Raw genomic sequence first — 22,333 nt, forward strand, 5'->3', positions numbered from 1 at the left:
CTCCTCCTGGGCTGGGCTGGCGGCGGGCTCTTTCCCCCGTGGGGACAACCTGTGCGCTGGTGGTTTCCCTGTGTGTGAGTTGGAAACAATGTAGCAGGGGCCGTGGCAGCAGTCTTCCCTGATATCTTACGGGGGAGTGGCGGTCCTCTCCTTGTGGATACATTCTGCCACATACTTTCTGTTAGCTCCTGCCCGCTCTGTGCGCTGCAGCCCCCGTTTGGGCAGGTGCTGCTGTGTCTGGTCCGGTCCAGTGGGCTGAGCGGGTTTTCCATCTCCTTGCCTTTGGGAAGTTCTCTGTGGACCGCTTCCAGGCGTGCTCAGGATGCTGTGTTTGGATTCACTGGTCCCGGCTGGGGAAGGGCCCTTCTTGCTCCCCGCACGCCCCACACAGAGGCGCTTCCCCGGGGGCGGGGCTGGGGGCCCAGGGGCCGACACAGTCAGGGGTGGTGAGACCCCGGAGCAGCTGGTGCTTGGCGCTGTCTGTTTACAGTGCTTGCTCTCCAGGGGCTGCGCACAGGCTCGCTTTCCCGGGCGGCACCCTGTTCTTACACCCAGAGCACGTGCTTGTGTCGGCTGCCCCAGCAGCCAAAGCGCCCTCCTCTCGGGCAGCGGATCCCACCTGCCCGGGGCGTCCAGGAGCTTATCTGGGTCCCCACACATGTGCTGTGGTCCTCTGCTGCTCAGGGCACCCTGGACTGTAGGTCAGCATCCCCCCCTTTTTTTTTTTTGTATTTTTCCAAAGCTGGAAACAGGGAGAGACAGTCAGACAGACTCCCGCATGAGCCCGACCGGGATCCACCCGGCACGCCCACCAGGGGGCGACGCTCTGCCCCTCTGGGGCGTCGCTCTGCCGCGACCAGAGCCACTCTAGTGCCTGGGGCAGAGGCCAAGGAGCCATCCCCAGTGCCCGGGCCACCTTTGCTCCAATGGAGCCTTGGCTGCGGGAGGGGAAGAGAGAGACAGAGAGGAAGGAGGTGGGGGGAGTGGAGAAGCAAATGGGCGCCTCTCCTGTGTGTCCGGATTCGAACCCAGGTCCCCCGCACGCCAGGCCGATGCTCTACCGCTGAGCCAACCAGCCAGGGCCCAGCGTCTCCTTTTTATAGGTGGGAAGGCCAGTCTGAGAGGTCAGATAGCTGGCCAGGGCCCACTTTAGCCCTCTTGCCGAGGCCTCTGGGGTGTGTCTGAGTGCCCCCACCTCCTGCTACGGTTCTGCAGGGCGAGGGGAAGTGCAGGTGTGCAGAGCGTGGGTCCAGAACAGGCTGGCCACCAGGTGGCCACGGCCACCAAGCCGGACACTGGGGAGCTTTCCAGGGCTCGTGAGAGGAGAGGGAAGATCTGTCTCCAGAGCGTGAGTCTCCTTTTCCTGTCCTGTGACCAGGGAGGACAGGATGGACGGGTCTGTCCGTGTAAGTAGAGTGGACCCTGTGTCCACCAGGGGGCGCTGCCAACCACACAAGAAGGCTGAGGGACTGAGTTCTGGGACAGGTGACCTCAGTGGTGGGAGCACCAGTTCTGGACCAGACGACATGGGTGTGGAGTGGGTTCCATGCCACCCGCAGGTGCTGCTGGGGGTGTGAGGGGTGTGAGGGGTCAGGCCAAGGTGAGTGCTAGCAAGGTGGGTCTCATGGGGACAGACCAGCGGCCTGCTGGAGGCTGGCTGGCCAGGACCCCTTCTCTGAGCCGGCGTGGGCATGCCTGTCTCCACGTGCCGCCCTCCATGCAGAGGTGAGGTGACTCAGCAGCGTGGCTGGGCACCGGGCTGGGGGTGCAGCAGGTGGCAGGTCCTGCTCTGTTCCCGTCCCTGAGTGCATTCCCAGGGGGGCCGTGGGGTCTGCTTAGAAGCCTAAGCAGGGACTTGGATACAGCCCGTGGCCTTGGACAGGGACCTCAGGCCATGGCTTTCTGACTGGCTGGCATTCTGTGGTGTGGGGCTAGGAGATACAGGGAAGGATTACTCTGAGGTCTGGCCAAGAAGAGGATCGGGGCTGAGCCACGTGCAGAGGCCGCCAGGGCGCCAGCCAGCCCCACCAGCAGCACAGTCTGTCCATGCTGCGTCCTGCTCTGTGAGTCCTGCGCCAGGTGCAGGCCCTGTCATCAGAGGAGCAGCACTCCTGACGGCGCCAACAGCTTCTTCGTGTGCTGGTGACACGGAGCTGCGTGGGGCTCGGGTGGGCGTGGGGCCCGGCAGCTGCTGCGTGCTGCAGCCCAGGGCTCCCCTCACCTCTCCCTCGGGCAGGAAGAGGGCATCACCGGGCAGCTCTGGGTGAGAGCCTCCAGGAAGGGGAAGCACAGGTGCCCTCGATGGGAGGGAGCTGGGCCACCTGCCCACATCCCGTGTCACATGCGGCCTGGACTTCTGATTGGCTCTGCTTGCTGCCAGCCCAGAGGGAGCCCATGGCAGTGGCAGCAGAGGGAACTGTGGAGAGGCAGGAATCCACTGGCCTGAAGGGTGGAAGTCGACCAGGCCCAGACGGTGCTGGGGGTCAGAAGCTGGCGGTGGGTGGGTGTGGACTCGGGCAGGGAAGCCACCTCTCCTGAGGGCCCAGGAGCCGGGCAGGAGCAGGCTCATCACCGTGGCACCCACCCTGCCCACCCCGGGAGCGGGAGGCTGTGCACTAGATACACCGCCATGCACAGGGTCAGGGTGTCCCCCAGCCAGCACGTGGCTGTCCCCGGGGCCCCAGCGCTGCAGTCTGCTCTCCAGGCAGAAGAATGGGAGCCCGACCAGCCCAAGAGAAAGACCCCAGACGCTGACAGTGGGGGGCTGTCGTCCGTGTGCCGCCAGGGAGCCCCATGCGGGTGGTGCACATGGAACTGTCAGGGAGCTCTTAGCGCCCCCTTTGAAACACACGTGGGCAGCCAGGGCTCCCTGGATGCTGGAAGAATACCTGAATAAGGGGGAGAACAGGACCGGCAGGAAAAGGGGCTCAGGCGGAGCAGCCAGGGGCCGGAAGGCTGGGCAGCACCCAGGAAGGACCGCAGCTTCTGCAGAGAAGAGCCGGGCGTTACAGAGGGGACAGAGAGACCAGCTTCCGCAGAGAAGAGCCGGGTGTTACGGAGGGGACGGAGAGACCAGCTTCCGCAGAGAAGAGCCGGGCGTTACGGAGGGGACAGAGAGACCACCTTCCGCAGAGAAGAGCCGGGCGTTACAGAGGGGACAGAGAGACCACAGCACGTCCAGTCCTGGTCAGAGGCAGGAGATGAAGCTGGTGCGTTTCTCAGCCAGCAGAAGAGCACGTCAGGTGTGGACGCCCGGAGGGCAGGCGGGTGCAGCAGAGCAGGGCCCTGCGGCAGGCGGGGCTCCAGACAGAGCCGGGTGCACAAGGGACACCGTTGTCACGGAAACTGCATTTCTCCAGGTTCAGCGGGTAAGGTAGGTTGGGCAGGCTCCCGCGGTGCATGTCCTCGGGGACTCAGTGGTCATGTGGTGCGTGTCCCCAGGGGGCCAGTGGGGACATTTCAGAACACCAGGTCCAAGACGTGCTCCAGGGACAGGAGCAAAACAAAGAAGGGACCCAGCCCAAGAGCATGGTCTCGAGACACCGTCAGAAAGGCTTGTCCGTGGACGTGGCATCAGCCCCACTCACGTGTGAGGGCCGGGTGAAACCACGGTGACGTCCAGAGAGATCGCTTCCTGTGGCCCCCGCCTCTCCGTGACCCCCTTTTTCTCGTGAACCATCTCCTCCCCTGAACCTCTTCCAGGAAGCGCCTGACGGGCCAGTGCTGACAGGACAGCGTAGAGACTGCAGTGGGGGGGGCTGGGGAGACCTGCCCGCAGCCGGCCGGGCCAGTATGGACACCCCACGCTGGGAAGCACCAGGGGTCACTTGGGAAGTACCAAGGGCTTGTCCGCACTGTTGCAAAGGACTCAGATGCAACCAGACAGCACTTTCCTGCGTAGTAGCTCCTGGCGTCCTTCCCCGGAGCTGTGTCAAGCCTCCTGAACGCAGCCACTATAGACATGCCCCTCCGTGGTGGCCACCTGCCAGCGTCCATGCTGGGCCCCCAGCGCCCTCCCCTCCTTCCCCGTGGTGCGCACAACACTGATCTTTGAAGACTTCTGGGAGGGGGCGTGCATAAGGGAGGGGCCCACCTGCAGTTGTGTGTTCCATGGGGAGTAAGTGCCAATAACAGAAGCCGTCCTGGCGGGGGGCACAGCTGCCGCCTGCAAGGTCTCCTGGCGGGCACAGGTGCAGGCCCGCGTTCTGCAGGCCTTTGTCCTCAGCCGCCGGGGACACGGGTCTTCTGAGCTGAGCGTTTGTGAACTTTCTGGTCAGAGGGGCTCCACACTGTGCGTTGGGAGGGGGGAGTACGGTGGACCCCCCCCCAGCACCCGCTGTCCTCGTTGTCTTGTCCTGAGTTGGGGACGTCTGCCCCTGCCTGTGTCTGGTGACCAGTGGGAGGCCGAGTCCTGTGGCTGGTTGTTCACTTGCCTTTGCTGCTGGTTTGGGACGGGGTGGCCCTCTCCTCACTGGTTTGCAGCCGTTGTGGTTTGGGTGTTGGCAGTTAGTTCATGTAGAAGTGAGTACACTGCTGGCCCCTCCTCTCCACTGGAGGCTGACGGGCACACGGCCTGCTCCTGCTGAACTCCTGTGGACACAGTATGACAAGGGGCAGGGGGTCCTTGGGGCGTAGCACACTGGGGTCCTGAGGTAGCTGTGGGCTACTTCCCGAGACCAGGCTGGTCACATGGGGCCTCGGAGACCCTTGGGAGTCAGAGCCTTCATGGGGGACAGCCATGGGGGACTTGGTGCCAGCAAGTGACAGAGAACAGGCCCGGATTTATTTTTTTATTTTTATATTTTAAAAGATTTTATTTATTGATTTTAATAGAGAGAACAGAGAGAGAAAGGCGGGGCTCGGAATGGGATGTATCAACTCATAGTTGCTTCTTGCATGTGCCTTGACCAGGCAAGCCCAGGGGTCTTGAACCGGCAACCTCAGGGTTCCAGGTTGACGCTCTATCCACTGCGCCATCACAGGTCAAGCATAGACCCGGATATAGAAAGAACCCTTGAGGACCAGGGCCTGGGACCAGACCAGCAGGGCCCTCAGAGAACTTGTGTGCGGGGGAGCCGATGGCGGGAGGCCAGGCTGTGGAGGGTGGGCTGGAGAACGGGGCCCCTGGCCGGCCCTCTGTCCTCAGCCACCACTCTGCTGAGCATCTCCTTGGGCTTCTCTGGGTCTGTCTCCCTCGGGGAGTCTGCCTGGGCCTGGCGTCTGGGCCTCCCTCTCCCGGGCGGGCACTCCCACATCCGATGCCTCCCCTCTAGTTCCAAAGAGGAACAACAGCGTTTTCAATTAGTGGGGAATGTGCCCTTTCACCTTGGCCAGCAGGGTGTCCAGGAAGAGGACCAGGTCCCTTCTCCCAGCTCAGTCACCTCTGTCCTCCTGCGTGTGCCCTCTGTAACACAGCAGGGACAGGGCCCCAGGCCTGTGGCCACAGCAGGAAGAGGTGCAGAGGAGGCCAGGCTGCCCGCAGAGCTCGCAGGAGCAAAGCTCCTTGTGGTTTCTGACCCTCGTGCGCTTGCTGGTGCTGGTACCAGCCAGGTGCCTGTGCACGCACAGCAGGAGCTGCTTGGACTTCACGGGGCTCCCGGGAGTGGAGACTGGGACCTCCAGCCCAGACTTCCCCTGAGTTCTCCCAGACCCTAGACAGTGGCCTTCTGAGGGGGGGTGTCCGCTGCGAGGGGACAGCCTGTGGCCCTGGCTGCAGCTGACTCCTGGGGGATGTGGCCCAGGGAACGGCCCTTCCCGGTGGGCCTGGGGAGGGGACGTCCTTCTCTGCCCTGGTGGGCCTGGGGAGGGTGGGCCTGGGGAGGGGACGTCCTTCTCTGCCCCGCCGGGCTCCTCCGCCTGCGCCTCTCAGGGCTCCCTCCCCGTCCCCGCGAGCTCTCGGCCCTCTCCCCGCACTCTCCCGGCAGGTTTCTAGTGCAGGGCTGCCCTCTCGCTTGGGCTCCCATGGTTTGGATTCTCAGTGTCTGCCTGGGTACTACGTGTGGGCTGCCAGGCCAGGGGCAGAGTGGGGGCAGTGAGGGGGGCCCTGGGCCTTGGGGGCCAAGCGGTCCTGTCCTCCCCAGGCCAGGGGCAGTGAGGGGGGCCCTGGGCCTTGAGGGCCAAGCGGTCCTGCCCTCCCCAGGCTCCCGGCCCAGAGCTGGGTCCTGGCAGCGGCCGCTCCCTCCCTGTGCTCTGAGCTGCCTTCCTGTGTACTGAGCCTGAGCTAAATCTCGCAGCCGATGTTTTTATACCCGCGGGGAGGGCGGGGTGACTTGGCGGGACCCACAGTGCCCTTTTCTCAGGCAGCCCGGACCCTGGATGCCTGGGCTCTGTGCCTGCTTGGCTGGGGGCGTGGCGAGAGACTGTGTCACCTGTCCCCTGCTGTGAGCCCACTGGCTTCTCTGGGTCCATGTGACGCCGGGGGGGGGGGGCGGTCAGCGAGCACCAGCACCTGCCCTTACCTGTGCTGTGGGGCCCTGCTGCATTCACCAGGAGAGCTGGCTGCTCAGGGGTCTTGGCCAGCCTCATCACGAGGCCGCCTTGTCCGTGCCCGAGGCTCGTGGGCAGGCAGATGCCAGTGCAGGGGTCAGGGGGAGGCTGTGCCGGAGCTGGCCGCCCCTGCCCTCTGCGGCCAGCAGTGGCTGGGGGCCAGGCGGGATGACTGGGCAGGCTCCAACAGCCACTTGAATCGTCTGGCGTTTGGCTTGACTTGAACGTGAAACAATGATTCTGGTGATGTGTGGTGTGTGAGGAAGCCATCTCTCTGCCTTCGAAATCTGAACGGAGGCCTGGCCCTGGGGTGCTGCCTCTCCCCTCCAGTCCAGGGGGCTCTCCCGCGTCCCGGCATTCCCACGGTCACTCTGGGCACTGGGCTTCGAGTGGGCACTTGACCTCCAGCCTGAGGCACTCTGGGTGGGCCACCCAGAGGGTCTTCCCTAACTTCCTGGGCCTGGTTGTACAGATAAGTGTGCGAGGTGTGCAGGGCAAACCCATCCCTGGGGGCAGTTCTGTGGGGCATCGCGGCGGGGGGAGTTCTGGGGCTCACACAGACGTCATCCCACACGTGGTCTGTGTGTCTGCCGCACAGCAGGCCGGGCCCCTGAGACGCAGCCCCAGGGTGAGCGTCACGGCCCGTGTCCGCCCGTCCACAGGGGCCGCAGTGTCTCCACTGGTGGGAGCAGCGGTGCCCAGCTTTCTGCCTGTCTGATCCCCTCTGCTGTGTGGGGTGGAGAGGGAGGCGGGGCGTGCTCGCCCTTGGCAGCTGGACTGACTGGTCCATGAGCCAGCTGCAGGCCTGTTTGTGACAAGGCCACCAAGTGTCCAAACACCCACTCTTCTCTGCTTGGGACACATGAACTCAGACAAAGTGTAGACATAAGCTTGCTTCCTTTCTAACTGCGCCTGTCCCTGGTGGGGGTGGGGGTGGGGTGGGGGTGGGTAGGCAGAGGCTCTGGGCAGGCTGCTGTGCTGTACCTGAGCTTTCTCTCCTCTGTGAAGTGGGGAGCTGAGCTCCTGGGAAGTACTCGGAGTGTGGGCTCACACGGACGTCACCCGGGGCGGCAGAGGCAGCTGGGAACGGGGTGGGGTGCTGAGACCCAGGGCTGAGGTTGGGGGTGCCCTTGTACATGGTCCCCCAGCAGGAGGGGTGTCTGGGGAGCGGGGGAAGCTCCTCCCACCCAGCTCGAGACCTGCCAGGTTTGGGGCCGCGGCCAGGCCCACGCTGAGCCTTGTTTCCGTTGTCACCCTTGTGGCTGGGCTTCAGTGGACCTGGCCCGCACGGTGGTGCAGAGGTGGCCTCACGGCCATGGGAGGGCAGCGCCCACCTTCTCTGTCCCACTGGACCGCGGGAGTGGGCCTCCAGCCTCCGGGGGTGCTGCAGCCCCTGCGCCAGAGGCCCCGACACAGCCCTCACTCAGCCAGAGCCCCCGTCATCTCCGACGCCCACCCTGTGCCGCCTGGCGCCTTCTTCCCATGGGGCCGCTCAGACCAGGTGCCCTCAGCCCGGTGGCGGCAGGCAGACGCGGCCCCTCCTGAGTGAAGGCTGCCCTGGCAGACAGTTGTGCAGAGAAACATCGTCTGACGTCTTGATGTCCGCCTGGAAGCTCCCGGGAGAGGCGCCGCCCTGAGCCAAGGTCGCAGCAGTCAGACGGGACTGGGTCCCCACACATTCCCAGGATTGTTGTGGGTGCTGGGGTGTAGCCATCAGCAAAGCGGGCGCCGCCCTGCATTCCGGCCGTTTCTCCCCCGCCGGGGGTGATGGCAAGGCTCCTCCCAGGCTGTGCAAACCAAGAGTGGAGCGAGCACAACAGCTGGGCGTTGACCGTGAGCAGAGCCCGGAGTGCCCGGGAGGACGGGGTCTGGAGCAGCAGCAGGGCCTGGGCGGGGCTTGGGCAGGTGGGCGGGACCTGGGCAGCTGGGCGGGGCTGCGTGGGGGTGGGGCCGGTGCGGGAGAGGTAGGAAGGAAAGAACAGCTGCCCAGCACTGCATGCCTCACGTGTGCACAGGCTCGCGTGTTCTTGGGGAGTTCTGCCTCTGTGCACGTGGAGGGTGGCACTCTAGTCTTTCTTGCCCGGTGGTGGTCTCGCCTCATTTCGGTCTCATCGCGATACTGGGGTGACGTCCCCCGTCCCTCGGCCCCCCCCCCCCCCCCCCCCCCCCCCCGTTCCCTGAAAGCGGGTGTGAGAAGAGTGTTCTCTTTTCTTGATAGATTTGGTGTGGAATTCACCCGTATAGCCGCCTGCACATAGCATTTCCTTGTGGAAAGGTTTTAATGATCAATTCAAGTTTTTAATTCCTTTCTCTCAGTTTTGGCAACTTGTGTTTGTGCAAGAAGGTGTCTGTCTCCATCCTCATTTTCTGTGGGCATCAAGTCGTCCTGCGCGTCCCTGTCACCGTCAGCATCTGTGGGATCTGTGCTGATGTCTCTCGTTCCTGAGACTGGTGGCAGCTCCCCTCTTTTGGTCAGTCTAGCTGGAAAATTGATGTTTTCTTATATTCTTAAAGTAAACGTTGTATTTAATTCTCCATTTGTCCATTTTCTGTGTCATAGACTTCTGTTATTACCTTTATTTCCTTCTACTTACTTTGGGTTTAGTATGCACTTCTTTTTTCCAGCTTCTCAAGGTAAATGTGTATGTAGATTATTCTTAAAGCCTTCCCTTCTAACATAAACATCTGTGGTTGTAAATTTCCCCCAAAGCTCAGCTTTAGCGGCATTCTACAAATTTTATGTTACATTTCTATGTTATCTTTATTTTGCATTGTTTAATCTGCTAAGTTTATCCCATAAAACGTCATTCCAGAGATTGTGATCTTCAGTTCTAGAAATTTGTATTTTTTGGAGTTCTATATCTTTTTGAGAGCCCTAATTATTGCTCGTTGTGTTCCTTTAAACCCTTTGATCACTGAGTGTAGCCGTTTCTGTTCGATCTTGATTGTAGCATCTCTGTGGTGTCTGGTCTGATTGTCTTTGCTCACTGCGGGTCACATCTTCTGCTTCTCCACCTATGTTGTACGTACACGTTGACATAGTGGCTGTGGTGGCAGAGCTGTTGAAGGTGTGGGTGGTGGTGCCCTCCGATGAGGGGCACTGTGGTGGTGCCAGCAGGCCATCGTTTGCGGCTTGGTGCGGCTTCCGTGGGACCAGCCTGGAGAACCCCTTCCTGTGGGCTGCGGCGTGCTCGCCACCTTGGGCATGGGCATGCCTGTCTCCCTGCCCTCCTCACCCCTGGGACGCCCCTGTGCTCACGGCTCCCTGGAGCTGTGGTTTGCCAGGCTCCGTGTGCCCTCAGCTGAGGTGCTCTGTCCCTGTCCCCAGAGTCCCTTCCCCAGCGGCCCCATCCCACCGGGTCCTCTGCGCACGGACAGCTGTGCTGCCCGCTCCCCCCTGCCTGGGCCTGGGCCTGGCCCGGGGCCTGCTTGGCCTGTTGTCTGCAGTCAGTGGCTCTGTGTGTCTTGTCCAGTTTGCAGCTGTTGATGGTGACGGTCAGGCCGTGGGGTTTGTTCCGTCGTCACCAGAGTGGGAGTGAGGGTTGCTCTTGCCTTGTGCGCCCCGTACGTCCGCCCTGAGCGCCTCCGGCTCAGCGTCAGGCGGGAGCTCCCGCTCCTGCACTCGGGGTCTTCCTGCCTCTCCGTCTGTATCTTCCTTTCTGTGGTGGTCCAGTGTCTGGGCAGGTGACAGGTGAGGCTGGGCGGAGGCCGCAGTGACCGCGGTGAGGGTCCAGAGTGGCAGCATCACGGTGGACGTGCGCACGGCTTGACCTGCGCAGAGATGTCCGTGCTGCTTGGACGGACGTGCACGGGGGTGGGGGTGCACAGAGTCTCCTTGCTGTCAGCTGCGGGGGCCGGGGCAGCGCGTGTGCCCAGCGCTGGCCTCGGGGTTCGTTTCCTCTGACAGATGGCACTGGGGCACAGTGGCTGGTTCCAGCACCAGGAGGGGAGCCTAGAAGCACTTTCTAGTGCCCAGTTCTCCCAGCTGCCTGGGGCCCCGTGGCCACCCCTGTGCCTCAGAGGCTGGGTGGCCGTAAGGACTCTGTCCTGGGGGACGTGGGGCCTGCTGTGCTGGTCCTCGTGGGCGGCCAGCCCTCGGTTGGTGGTGTCCCCAGGCAGAGGCAGCCTGTTCCCATTGCCTAGTGATCTGTCCTCTCTGTGGCTTTGGAATGACCATAGTACAGGCAGGTTGAATCTGGACAGAAGAGAAGGTTGAGGACCCTTTGTGAGGGGGGAGGGCAGGGCTGTGGCGGGCAGGGCTGCAGCTCAGGGACGTGGCAGACCTGTGGCCGTGCTCCTTGCAGAGGGGCCTCTCAGTGGTCATGGGGACACCCCGCCACATGTTGATTGGGGGCAGTCGCTGCCCCTGCGGTCAGACGTTTGGTTTTTAGACTTTGTGTCTCCTGTCTGGAGGCCAGCGTGAAGGGGGCCACAGCCGCACAGGTTCTCCCACCTCTGCCGGCAGGGGCTGTGGACGTGTTCGTCCGGTCGGCTTGCTGTCCTTAGTGGCTACAGGGGCAGCTTCTGCCCAGCACTAGCTTGTGCCTGGATGCCCTGAGGCCTGCCAGCCTTGCCTTTGCAAGGCCGTCTGCATGGGGGCCTGCCACGAGCGGCTCCACTCTGCCAGTGACAGCAGCCTGCCTGCAGCCCCCGGGCGCCCACCCAGCGTCTTGTCTCGTGGCTGCGATTGGGCAAAGGGCAGCGTAGCTGCTGTCCCCAGGAGCTCATGGCTAGGGCCCCGGCCATCTGTTCTCGGGTGAGCCTTCCCAGCTGTGTCAGGGCCTCCGGACGCTGACATCCTTCCTGGGGGGCCCTGCCCTCCCCACAGCCGCTGCCCACAAGGCGCCACTTTGAAAAGTTGGTGAGACACGCCCTCATCTCGCCAGACTGGTTGGCCTTGGCCCTCAAAGGCGCAGCTGTGTGAGCCCAGCCGAGCCCTCCTCCCCCTTGTCCCCATTGGCTGGGGCACAGCTCCCAGGCAGGCTGCCCGGGGAGGGAGCGGAGTCGGTGCTGGGGCTCCACTTCCCTGCTCCACGGAGGGAGCGGAGTCGGAGCGGTGTCGGTGCTGGGGTTCCACTTCCCTGCTCCACGGAGGGAGCGGAGTCGGTGCTGGGGCTCCACTTCCCTGCTCCACGGAGGGAGCGGAGTCGGTGCTGGGGCTCCACTTCCCTGCTCCACAGAGGGAGCGGAGTCGGTGCTGGGGCTCCACTTCCCTGCTCCACGGAGGGAGCGGAGTCGGTGCTGGGGCTCCACTTCCCTGCTCCACGGAGGGAGCGGAGTCGGTGCTGGGGCTCCACTTCCCTGCTCCACGGAGGGAGCGGTGTCGGTGCTGGGGCTCCACTTCCCTGCTCCACGGAGGGAGCGGAGTCGGTGCTGGGGCTCCACTTCCCTGCTCCACGGAGGGAGCGGAGTCGGTGCTGGGGCTCCACTTCCCTGCTCCACGGAGGGAGCGGAGTCGGTGCTGGGGCTCCACTTCCCTGCTCCACAGAGGGAGCGGAGTCGGTGCTGGGGCTCCACTTCCCTGCTCCACGGAGGGAGCGGAGTCGGTGCTGGGGCTCCACTTCCCTGCTCCACGGAGGGAGCGGAGTCGGTGCTGGGGCTCCACTTCCCTGCTCCACGGAGGGAGTGGTGTTGGTGCTGGGGGACCACTTCCCTGCTCCACGGAGGGAGCGGAGTCGGTGCTGGGGCTCCACTTCCCTGCTCCACGGAGGGAGCGGAGTCGGTGCTGGGGCTCCACTTCCCTGCTCCACGGAGGGAGCGGTGTCGGTGCTGGGGCTCCACTTTCCTGCTCCACGGAGGGAGCGGAGTCGGTGCTGGGGCTCCACTTCCCTGCTCCACGGAGGGAGCGGTGTCGGTGCTGGGGGACCACTTCCCTGCTCCACCTCCGCTGCCCGGCATGCTGGGGGACCACGACCTGGCTCTGCTCAGCCAGCCCCCCAGGACGGGGCTCAGCTGCAAAATGGTGCTCCAGGCGGTCGGCAAAGTGCTCAGGTGAGCCCGGGGGCGCCTCGGCCCTGCCCCGGGGTCAGGCTGGGAGACAGACAGGCGGGGACAGAGGCAGAGGCTGCCGGCAGACCCTGCAGGGAGGTGTCCCCTCAATGCCAGCACTTCCTGCGGCTGTGGGAGGGCGCTTGCCCTGCCTCTGGGTAAGGAGAGCTGTGCAGCGTCCTGCCTGTCCCCTCTGAGCCTGTGGGACAGGCTCTCCCCCCGCGGGGCGCCAGGCCTGTTGTGGGGACGGGTGTGTGTCCATGCGGCTGGACGTGTGACCGGAGCCCGTCTGTGAGCCGCCTTGGTGGGGGAACTTCCCCCGGAGGGCCAGCCCTGGTCTGTGCACCTTCACTTGTGAGCCGCACAGGAGAGCCTGCAGTTCCCTCTCGGGTCAGGAGAGCCCTCAGCAGCTCCTCCGTCTGAGTGGACACACGGGGGAGCGTGACCGTGTGTGTGAAGCCGTCTGAGTGGACACACGGGGGAGCGTGACCGTGTGTGTGAAGCCGTCTGAGTGGACACGTGGGGGAGCGTGACCGTGTGTGTGAAGCCGTCTGAGTGGACACGTGGGGGAGCGTGACCGTGTGTGTGAAGCCGTCTGAGTGGACACATGGGGGAGCGTGACCGTGTGTGTGAAGCCGTCTGAGTGGACACGTGGGGGAGCGTGACCGTGTGTGTGAAGCCGTCTGAGTGGACACGTGGGGGAGCGTGACCGTGTGTGTGAAGCCGTCTGAGTGGACACGTGGGGGAGCGTGACCGTGTGTGTGAAGCCGTCTGAGTGGACACGTGGGGGAGCGTGACCGTGTGTGTGAAGCCGTCTGAGTGGACACGTGGGGGAGCGTGACCGTGTGTGTGAAGCCATCTGAGTGGACACACGGGGGAGCGTGACCGTGTGTGTGAAGCCGTCTGAGTGGACACGTGGGGGAGCGTGACCGTGTGTGTGAAGCCGTCTGAGTGGACACGTGGGGGAGCGTGACCGTGTGTGTGAAGCCGTCTGAGTGGACACGTGGGGGAGCGTGACCGTGTGTGTGAAGCCGTCTGAGTGGACACGTGGGGGAGCGTGACCGTGTGTGTGAAGCCGTCTGAGTGGACACACGGGGGAGCGTGACCGTGTGTGTGAAGCCGTCTGAGTGGACACGTGGGGGAGCGTGACCGTGTGTGTGAAGCCGTCTGAGTGGACACACAGGGGAGCGTGACCGTGTGTGTGAAGCCGTCTGAGTGGACACGTGGGGGAGCGTGACCGTGTGTGTGAAGCCGTCTGAGTGGACACACGGGGGAGCGTGACCGTGTGTGTGAAGCCGTCTGAGTGGACACGTGGGGGAGCGTGACCGTGTGTGTGAAGCCGTCTGAGTGGACACGTGGGGGAGCGTGACCGTGTGTGTGAAGCCGTCTGAGTGGACACGTGGGGGAGCGTGACCGTGTGTGTGAAGCCGTCTGAGTGGACACGTGGGGGAATGTGATCGTGTGTGAAGCCGGGTGCTGCGGCTCCGCCCCCACGGGGGCGGGGTGTCAGGAGCGGTACCTCGTCGCTCAGACCCTCACGGCAGCGCGGGTCAGGGCCCCTTCAGTGTGACAGTCACGTCCGCCTGTGATTTCATTGGCTCCTGATTTTTATGAAGGTGTCTCTTGCTTTTCCAATTCCTCCTCTGATTTTAAATAAGCTGAGCAAGCTTCACGGGCGGGTCTGGGGCAGGCCACACCTGAACCGTGGTGGTCCTCGTGGAGAGACTGGAGCGGCCTGGGACCTGTGTCTGTGCCTCCGACCGCCTCTGGCCTCTGGCCTCTGGTTCCCGCCTGTCCCGTCCACGGGGTCTCGGTCAGCATTGTATGCCACATGGGAGGGCTCTCCACAGGTTACAGTGGGGACCAGAGACCCGCCCGCCGGCTCACGGAGGCCACACCCTTGTCACACACGTCACAGGTGAGATGAAACGCTGGCAAGTTGGTGGCACTCCCCAGGTCACTGGTTTAGATCGGGGACAGGGGCCATCACAGGTAGCGCAGGGGACCGTGTGTGTAGCCTGTGTGTACCACAGGGGAGGGCTGAGTGCGGAAACAGCCCCAGGGGACAGGGGGCAGGACCCGCCCTCTGAGCTGTGACGGGTGACGACAAAGGTCCCGGCCAGCTCTGGGGGACCCTCATCTGCCTGCCCAGCAGGCTCCCTCCTGGCGGGACGCGGGGCTGTGGACGCCTGCTCTGTGTGGGGCGCTGGCTGCCAGGCAGTCAGACCACGAGAAACAGCCTGCGTGGGCCCAGGGGTCTGCGGCCACAGCCAGTGGAGGTCTGCTGGGCCTGACGGGGTCCCCTGGCCTCTTCCCAGCAGGCTCTGTGCCCGTCGGTGGTGCCCTGGCACCAGGCCAGTCGGGGCCAAGAGGGTCCAGGCTGAGCCCTCCGAGGGTCAGAGGGTGGTTCGTAGGCCTGGCCTCGGGCCCTGCATCAGGAACTCGGGGGTCAGACCCCGTGTTCACCAGTCCCCCCGGGGGGGCAGGATGTTCACAGACGGTGAAGAGAAGAGCCCAGTCCCAGGGTCCCTGCACATCTGGGCCTGGCTGTCAGTGACGGGGCTCACCCCATCGCTCCTGCCAGCCCTGGGCCCGTGGCGTCCCGGGAGGAGGCTGGTGGGGGCCCCGGCCTGGGCTGTGCTTCTGCCCAGATGCAGGTAGGGCCCGTGCAGAGGCCTGGACACCACTGACTCCGCCCCCCGCCCCCGCGCACAGCCCACCCAGACAGGTCTTTCTTTTTTATTTTATTTTATTTTATTATTATTTTTTTTTATGGACCGCTTCACGAATTTGCGTGTCATCCTTGCGCAGGAGCCATGCTAGCCTTCTCTGTATCGTTCCAATTTTAGTATATGTGCTGCCGAAGCGAGCACCAGACAGGTCTTTCTTACACCTGGTCCGGCACCCCTGCCCTGAGGTGGCTTGGAGAGTGAGGTGGTGGCCAAGGCTCTGGGTGGCACCGGCTGGCCCTGCCATCTCCGTTCCCAGGCGCCCTCTCCATAGGCCCCCTTCTCAGACAGCCTGCAGCCCCCTTTTTGTGGAGTGGCTTCTGCTGGGCCACCCAGCCCCTGTGGGGACTGCGCCCACCATGCCTGTCCCTGTCCCTGTCCCTGTAGGTTCCTGTGACCCTGCGCCCCACACAAGCCTGCGCCCACTCTGTCCACGCAGCTGTCTCCAGACACAGCTGCCTCCGGTCCTGCTGTCTCGGGGTCCCCACCCCACCCTGCCTCCCACAGCGCCCCCAGGTTGCCTGCCCCTTCTCCTGGCGTTCGCTCTGCCACCTCTGCGTGGACACACCACAGGCTGAGGGGGACCCTAGGAGAAGAGGGGAGGGCGCCCCGCCGGCCTGTTTTCTGACCCAGCGGCACTTGTTCTGGGGGAACCATCGGCCCCTTGCGCAGCTTGACAGGTGCCTCAAAACCTGCAGGTGACCTGTTCTCCTCAGAGAGTGGGGCCACACCAGCCGGGGTGCTGGGGCTGTGCTCCATTGGGGCACTGAGCGTATTCCCTCACCCCCCCCCCAGTGCTCTGCCCGGGTGGGGACCCCCTGTGGTGTCGCCGTGTTCCTGGCCAGACCCCCTTGGTGGCCGGGGAGAGCAGGCCTCCTGCTTGTGCTCCTGTTATCTCGCTCGGCTCAGGGGGTCCCCGCAGAGCCCCCGGCCTTCCTGGTGGGACGAGGCGGGGTGGGGCTGGTGGGCAGGAGCCACGCAGGCCTGTGTGCACTGCCCCCGTCTGCCGCCCGCCCGCAGGCCAGGGCCCGGTGCTCTGGGAGTCCCAGGCGACAGGGCTCCTGAATAGCACAGCCGGGGCCCAGCCCATCCTCGTCCCCGTCCTCGTCCTTGTGAGCGAGGGCCCTCCGGATGTGGAGGCCAGGGCTGCATGTGGTCGGCCCGCGCGTGGTCGCAGGCCCCCGTGTGCTGGCTGAGGACAGAGCGGGAGCCGGGGCAGCCGGGCTGGACAGTTGGGAACCTGCAGGCGGTGGGCACTGGGTGCCTGGCCAGAGCAGACCGTGTGCCATGTCCCTCCTGCCCGAGGCCGAAGGCATGGGGACCTTCTGAGCCAGGGTGGCCTCCTGACAGGGTGGCGTGTCAGTCAGGAGCAGAGACCCAGGGCTGTAGGCAGGGAGTGAGCACCCCAGGGTGTCAGCAGAGCCCCCGGTGCCCTCAGCCCTTCCTGGAGTCTGGCCTTCTCTGTGGGCTCTGCCCTGAGGGAGCCGGGGGCCGCAGTGCTCGGAGAAGCTCATGTCTACCCTTGTCTCCAGGGGACAGCCCGCCCCACCATGAGGACCCCTTGAAGTGCCCGCTGTGTGTGCGTGGCATCCACACCCAAGCTCCAGCTCGGCCGCCCAGGCAGGTCAGGACCCCAGGGCCGGGGTCTGGTCCACTGTCCCAGAGCACTGCAGCTGGCTGGCCCCGGCCACTCCCAGCACTGCCCCCAGAGGCCCAGCACACGTCGCCTTTTAAGGCGAAGATCTGCTGTGAGAAGCGGAGGGAAAACATTTCTCTGGCGTCCGAGGAGCATTTTTTCTTCCTGTTTCTCTTAAATAAACCACAAGCTACTTTTTATAACGGAGGACAAGTGCAGGGTCAGGGTGCTGCCCAGACCTCCCACCCCCCGGCACCCCCACTCCGTGTGGGCTGCACCCCGGCTGTGGGGTCAGGGTGCTGCCCAGACCTTCCACCCCTGGCACCCCCACTCCGTGTGGGCTGCACCCCGGCTGTGGGGTCAGGGTGCTGCCCAGACCTCCCACCCCCCGGCACCCCCACTCCGTGTGGGCTGCACCCCGGCTGTGGGGTCAGGGTGCTGCCCAGACCTCCCACCCCCCGGCACCCCCACTCCGTGTGGGCTGCACCCCAGCTGTGGGGAGAGGGCTCGGAGTCCTCAGGACGGCAGTGTCCGGCCTGGCCGGCAGGGTGTTTGCATTTGGGCAGTGGGGACAGTGACAGAGGCCAGGAGTGAGCAAGTTTGCTTCCCCTTCTGCGGGTCTGAGGACCCCGAGAGTGTGAGCTACTGTGCTGGGCCAGCACCCTGACCCTGCCCTCCTGGGCTGCGGGAGGCGGCCCCCCATTCTGCCCAGCGGGCAGGTGTGTGACAATAGGACCTGTGTCAGACCAGCATGGGTGGCACTTACAGCCGCTGCTCTGGGTTGTCCTTTGGGCAGTGTTTCTTCCTGGGGACATGCCAGCTTGTTGGCCAGCCAAAGCCACTGCTCTGCCTGGGGCGGTGGGGGGAGGCTGACTCTGGGGACACGGCCTCCCCACTGAGGAGGGGACGAGTCCTCTCAGCACTGGAGAGCGTGGGTCCATGTGTTTAGCTACCCGCCCACCCTTCAGGTGAGCCTGTGAGGGTCAGGGTGGGCGGTGCCGGTCCCCGTGTGCTGCGTGGGAATCCTGCGTGGGGGGCCCAGCCCAGGCTTGGGCCAGGCTGTCTGCAGGGCTGTGGTGTCACGTGGGGAGAGAGCCCTGAGTTCCAGGTTTGGCCCCGTGACGTCAGTCCGCCCGCCAGCTCGTGTCTCTGTGTCTCGTCTTCCCTTGAGTAGCAGGGTGGCTTTGTTGGTCAGACAATGGCTGGGGTTGGCATGTGGTGCCCCACGGGACTGCGGGGCAGCCGGTTGTCCCCTGGGCTGGGCGTGGAGCCCACGCCTGTGCGTGCTGTGTGGTCACTGCTCCCTTCTCTCGGCAGGAAGTCCAAAGCAAAGCCCAACGGGAAGAAGCCGGCGGCCGAGGAGAAGAAGGTCTACCTGGAGCCGGAGCACGCCAGGTCCCGGATCAGCGACTGCGAGCTCAAGGAGCTGGTGGCGCTGCCGCGGGAGATCGACCTCAACGAGTGGCTGGCCAGCAACAGTGCGTGGGGCGGGGCGGGGTGGGGCGGGCGGGGTGGGCGGCTGAGCATGGTGCTGGGGTGGGCGGGGGGCCTCCGGGCTCGGGGTCCCCAGAGCTGTCTGCGAGGGTGTGCCGCCCGCGGGCCCCCGGCTGCTCGCCGTGTGGGTCGGCGGAAGCTGGGGCCTGGACGACTGCCCTGCAGTGCGCTGAGGGGACCTGTGCTGGTCCCGGGCAGGCCTGGGGCTCAGGGCACACAGAACACCACCCGCAGGTGTGGTGGGGTCCACAGGGGCCTGGCTCTTCTCTGAAGGGCGGTGGGCCTGGTGGGCAGTGGGCTGGAGCTGCCTGCACTTGGGTCAGTACCTGAGCAGCGCCCCAGCTGCGGGTGTTGGTGGGTGTGCTCAGCCACCCGGCCCTCCTGGGACAGGCGCTGCCTCCTCCTCCTCCTGTGAGGGGGTTCGTTCTGCACGGCCACCCCCCCCTGCCCTGCCCCCCGCCCGCTGTCCAGGCCTGTGCCCGCCTGTGGGGCAGTGCTCGCAGCCCCTCCTGAGGCTGTGCTCCACGCCAGGGCCTCTGTCTCTGGTGTTGGGAAGTGCCGGCCGCCCGTCAAGCACCAAGCCCTGCTGGGCAGCGGCCGCCCCGGGAGGAGGTGGTCAGCTCGCTCTTCTCTGCCCTGCAGCCACCACGTTCTTCCACCACGTCAACCTGCAGTACAGCACCATCTCGGAGTTCTGCACGGGGGAGGCCTGCCAGACCATGGCCGTGTGCAACACGTGAGTGCCCCCGCCCCTGGCTCTCGGACCCCACTCTCACAGTGTCCTGGCTCTCGGACCCCACTCTCTCAGTGTCCTGGCTCTCGGACCCCACTCTCACAGTGTCCTGGCTCTCGGACCCCACTCTCACAGTGTCCTGGCTCTCGGACCCCACTCTCTCAGTGTCCTCGCTCTCGGACCCCACTCTCAGTGTCCTGGCTCTCGGACCCCACTCTCTCAGTGTCCTCGCTCTCGGACCCCACTCTCACAGTGTCCTGGCTCTCGGACCCCACTCTCACAGTGTCCTCGCTCTCGGACCCCACTCTCTCAGTGTCCTCGCTCTCGGACCCCACTCTCACAGTGTCCTGGCTCTCGGACCCCACTCTCTCAGTGTCCTGGCTCTCGGACCCCACTCTCTCAGTGTCCTGGCTCTCGGACCCCACTCTCTCAGTGTCCTCGCTCTCGGACCCCACTCTCACAGTGTCCTGGCTCTCGGACCCCACTCACAGTGTCCTGGCTCTCGGACCCCACTCTCTCAGTGTCCTGGCTCTCGGACCCCACTCTCACAGTGTCCTGGCTCTCGGACCCCACTCTCACAGTGTCCTGGCTCTCGGACCCCACTCTCACAGTGTCCTGGCTCTCGGACCCCACTCTCTCAGTGTCCTCGCTCTCGGACCCCACTCTCAGTGTCCTCGCTCTCGGACCCCACTCTCAGTGTCCTCGCTCTCGGACCCCACTCTCTCAGTGTCCTGGCTCTCGGACCCCACTCTCAGTGTCCTCGCTCTCGGACCCCACTCTCTCAGTGTCCTCGCTCTCGGACCCCACTCTCACAGTGTCCTGGCTCTCGGACCCCACTCTCAGTGTCCTCGCTCTCGGACCCCACTCTCTCAGTGTCCTCGCTCTCGGACCCCACTCTCACAGTGTCCTGGCTCTCGGACCCCACTCTCTCAGTGTCCTCGCGAGGTCTCCAGGCGGCACAGCCTTCCTCAGCTGTGCCCTGCTGTCCCCGTGGGACCTGGGCCTGGCAGAGAACCAGGAAGCAGAGCCCAGCCAGGGAATGGGCACTGCCATGGAGGGTCCGCTGGGGCGTGGGTGCCACGAGCAGCCAGAGGCTCACAGGCCGTGTTCCTAGTGACAGGAACCTTCTCAGAGGACACACTGGTTCCTGAGACCGCAGGCACCACAAGGCTGAGGTGCTGCTGCAGCGGCTGCCCTGGGAGTAGAGCTCTTCCTCAGCAGCTGCTTCCGTGGGGCGCGGGGAGGGGGCCCCGGCAGGCTGGGCTTGGGGCGCGGGGAGGGGGCCCCGGCAGGCTGGGCTTGTCACCCTCACCTCTGCCTGCGCACGGGCGGTGCTGGCCCAGCCCCGGCTCCGACCCCGCGGGCCAGCTCTGCTCTCTGGCCAGGCCATGTGGGGGCCGTTAGCTGAGGGCCACTGTGAGGCGTCCCTGGGGAGGAAGGGGTATGGTGGAGGGGGGTCGGGGAGCGGTCCCGGGGGGAGCCTGGGAGGGAGGACAGCAGGCGGGACGGAAGGGCCTCCGCAGAGCAGGCCCGGTGGCAGACACTGTGTGCCGGGAAGATGCCTGCCAGCCTCCGAGGGGCCTGTGGCGGGTGGTGGGGAGCCGTGGACGTGCACGAGTCTGGTGCGTGTGTGGCCAGGAGACCTGGGCACTTACACCCCCTGCTGTTGTTCTTGCCCACACCCCACGTCCCGGGGCTGATGTGTGTGTGTGATTCTCCCTGGGAATCGTCCAAGCCCAGGGGATGAAAACTCACCTGTTACTTAAGAGGAAAAGGGCTGTTTGGGAGAGGTCCGCAGAACCACCTGCTGTCCTAGGCCAGAGGCCCGACTCCACCCTGCCGGTGTCTGCAGGACAGAACCAAGCAGTAGCGTCCTGCATGGAGGAGGGAAACGGCCGAGCCAGGAAGATCCTGAAGGCCTCGTGGCTGGAAACTTCTTTGGTTTGGCGAAGAGAAAAGTCTCCAGGTTCAGAGAACCCATGCTCAGAGCATCCGCTCCAGGCACTGTGCAGGGAGGCCCTGGAGGCCGCGGTCTGTGGACGCTGACGGTCCTGCGCTCACAGCGCTACCCCACCGAGGGAGGAGGGAGCCGTTCCCGCAGGGCCCTGCATCCAGCGAGGCGGAGACTTCTCGGAGGAGTGCCCCTGGGCAGCAGGCCCACTGCGAGGGCGAGGGCGCAGTGGTGGGTTCCCCAGAGGACAGTGGAGGGCCACGCAGGGCGGGAGAGCAAGACCGCCCGCCTCCCGAGCCCTTGCACGTGTGGCCCTGAGTGACGGCGTGGTGTGTGCAGGGTGTGTCCTCGGGGCAGGCTCTGTGAAGGGCGGTCAGAGCTTACCAGCTACATCCATGGTGAAAGCAAAGGGAACGGACCGTGTGCGCGTTGTGGTGAATATGGACGTGAGCAGCTCACAAGCACAGTGCATGTTGCTGGTGGCACCAGGCTGGCCCTGGGGCAGAGGTGACAGACGGGCCTTCCACTGAGAGTGAGCCAGCTGTGCTGAGCAGCAGGAACGTCACCTCAGGGGCCGTCACCCAGGCAGGCGGAAAGTAAAGGGTGGGAAAGGCTTCGCCAGCCAGACAGCGGCCAGGGCAGGGCTGACGCGGCAGAGCACGCGGGCAATGCCGGAGTCTGTGCCCGTACAGCAGGGTTGGCTCCTCAGCAAGTGTCCGTCTTGCATATGGCTTACCCTGCGTGGCTTTGAATGCACAGACGGACAGAACCAGAGGCAGAGACGGAGGTCACACACAGTCCTAGAGATTCACCACGCTGGTTGGTAGAGGACAAGACTGGTCAGCAAGTGTGGACCAGAGTCTCCCCGTCAGCCATAGGATGGAGTGGGTACCAGGCGCTGGGCCCAGCAGCCCTCTGCACGCTCCGTCACCGGACAAGGCAGCCGCCAGGACCGGCCAGGCACTCAGTAAGCTGCCCGGCCTTCCTGTTCACCAGGGCGTGCAGGGAACCCCCAGTGTCTGGGAGCTGACACCCTTCCCAGTGACCTGGGGCCAGCAAGGAGGAGTCTCAGGGGTTAGACAGCGTCTCAGACAGCCCAGGTGGGGAGGGCAGCAGGTCTGAGCGTGGAATCAGCTAAAGCAGCGCTTGGAGGACGCCTCTGCGATCACGTGCTGAAGAGATCGCAGGCCAGTAATCTGAGCTTCCGTGGGAAGCAACTAGAAATGGGGCAGAAGAAAGAAATAACAAAAAGGAAAAAAAAAGCAGAAATCACTGGAATTGGTTTCTAAAAACAGAAAAGTGACGAAACTAATAGC

General features: G+C 64.6%; 1 protein-coding gene and 1 non-coding gene across 3 annotated transcripts in view; one reads left to right on the forward strand and one right to left on the reverse strand.

Annotated features, from left to right (window-relative positions):
• Nucleotides 1-22,333, forward strand: part of MOB2 (MOB kinase activator 2) — a 39,807-nt gene that overhangs the window by 13,143 nt on the left and 4,331 nt on the right. The window contains exons 1-3 of one of the 2 annotated variants that reach the window (XM_066252381.1): nt 12,339-12,477; nt 18,157-18,317; nt 18,976-19,069. In XM_066252381.1, the coding sequence (XP_066108478.1) occupies nt 12,383-12,477; nt 18,157-18,317; nt 18,976-19,069 (350 nt within the window). In that variant the 5' untranslated portion in view covers nt 12,339-12,382. Of the gene's footprint in view, nt 1-12,338; nt 12,478-18,156; nt 18,318-18,975; nt 19,070-22,333 lie in introns of those variants that run through there. The other variant, XM_066252382.1, reaches the window with a different exon arrangement.
• On the reverse strand, nt 15,241-15,347 carry LOC136321632 (U6 spliceosomal RNA). The gene has a single exon (XR_010728778.1). It is a non-coding gene; the product is annotated as a U6 spliceosomal RNA (small nuclear RNA).

The sequence above is a fragment of the Saccopteryx bilineata genome, chromosome 1 (genome assembly GCF_036850765.1).
Source record: "Saccopteryx bilineata isolate mSacBil1 chromosome 1, mSacBil1_pri_phased_curated, whole genome shotgun sequence".
In the NCBI taxonomy this organism is placed as follows: Eukaryota; Metazoa; Chordata; class Mammalia; order Chiroptera; family Emballonuridae; genus Saccopteryx; species Saccopteryx bilineata.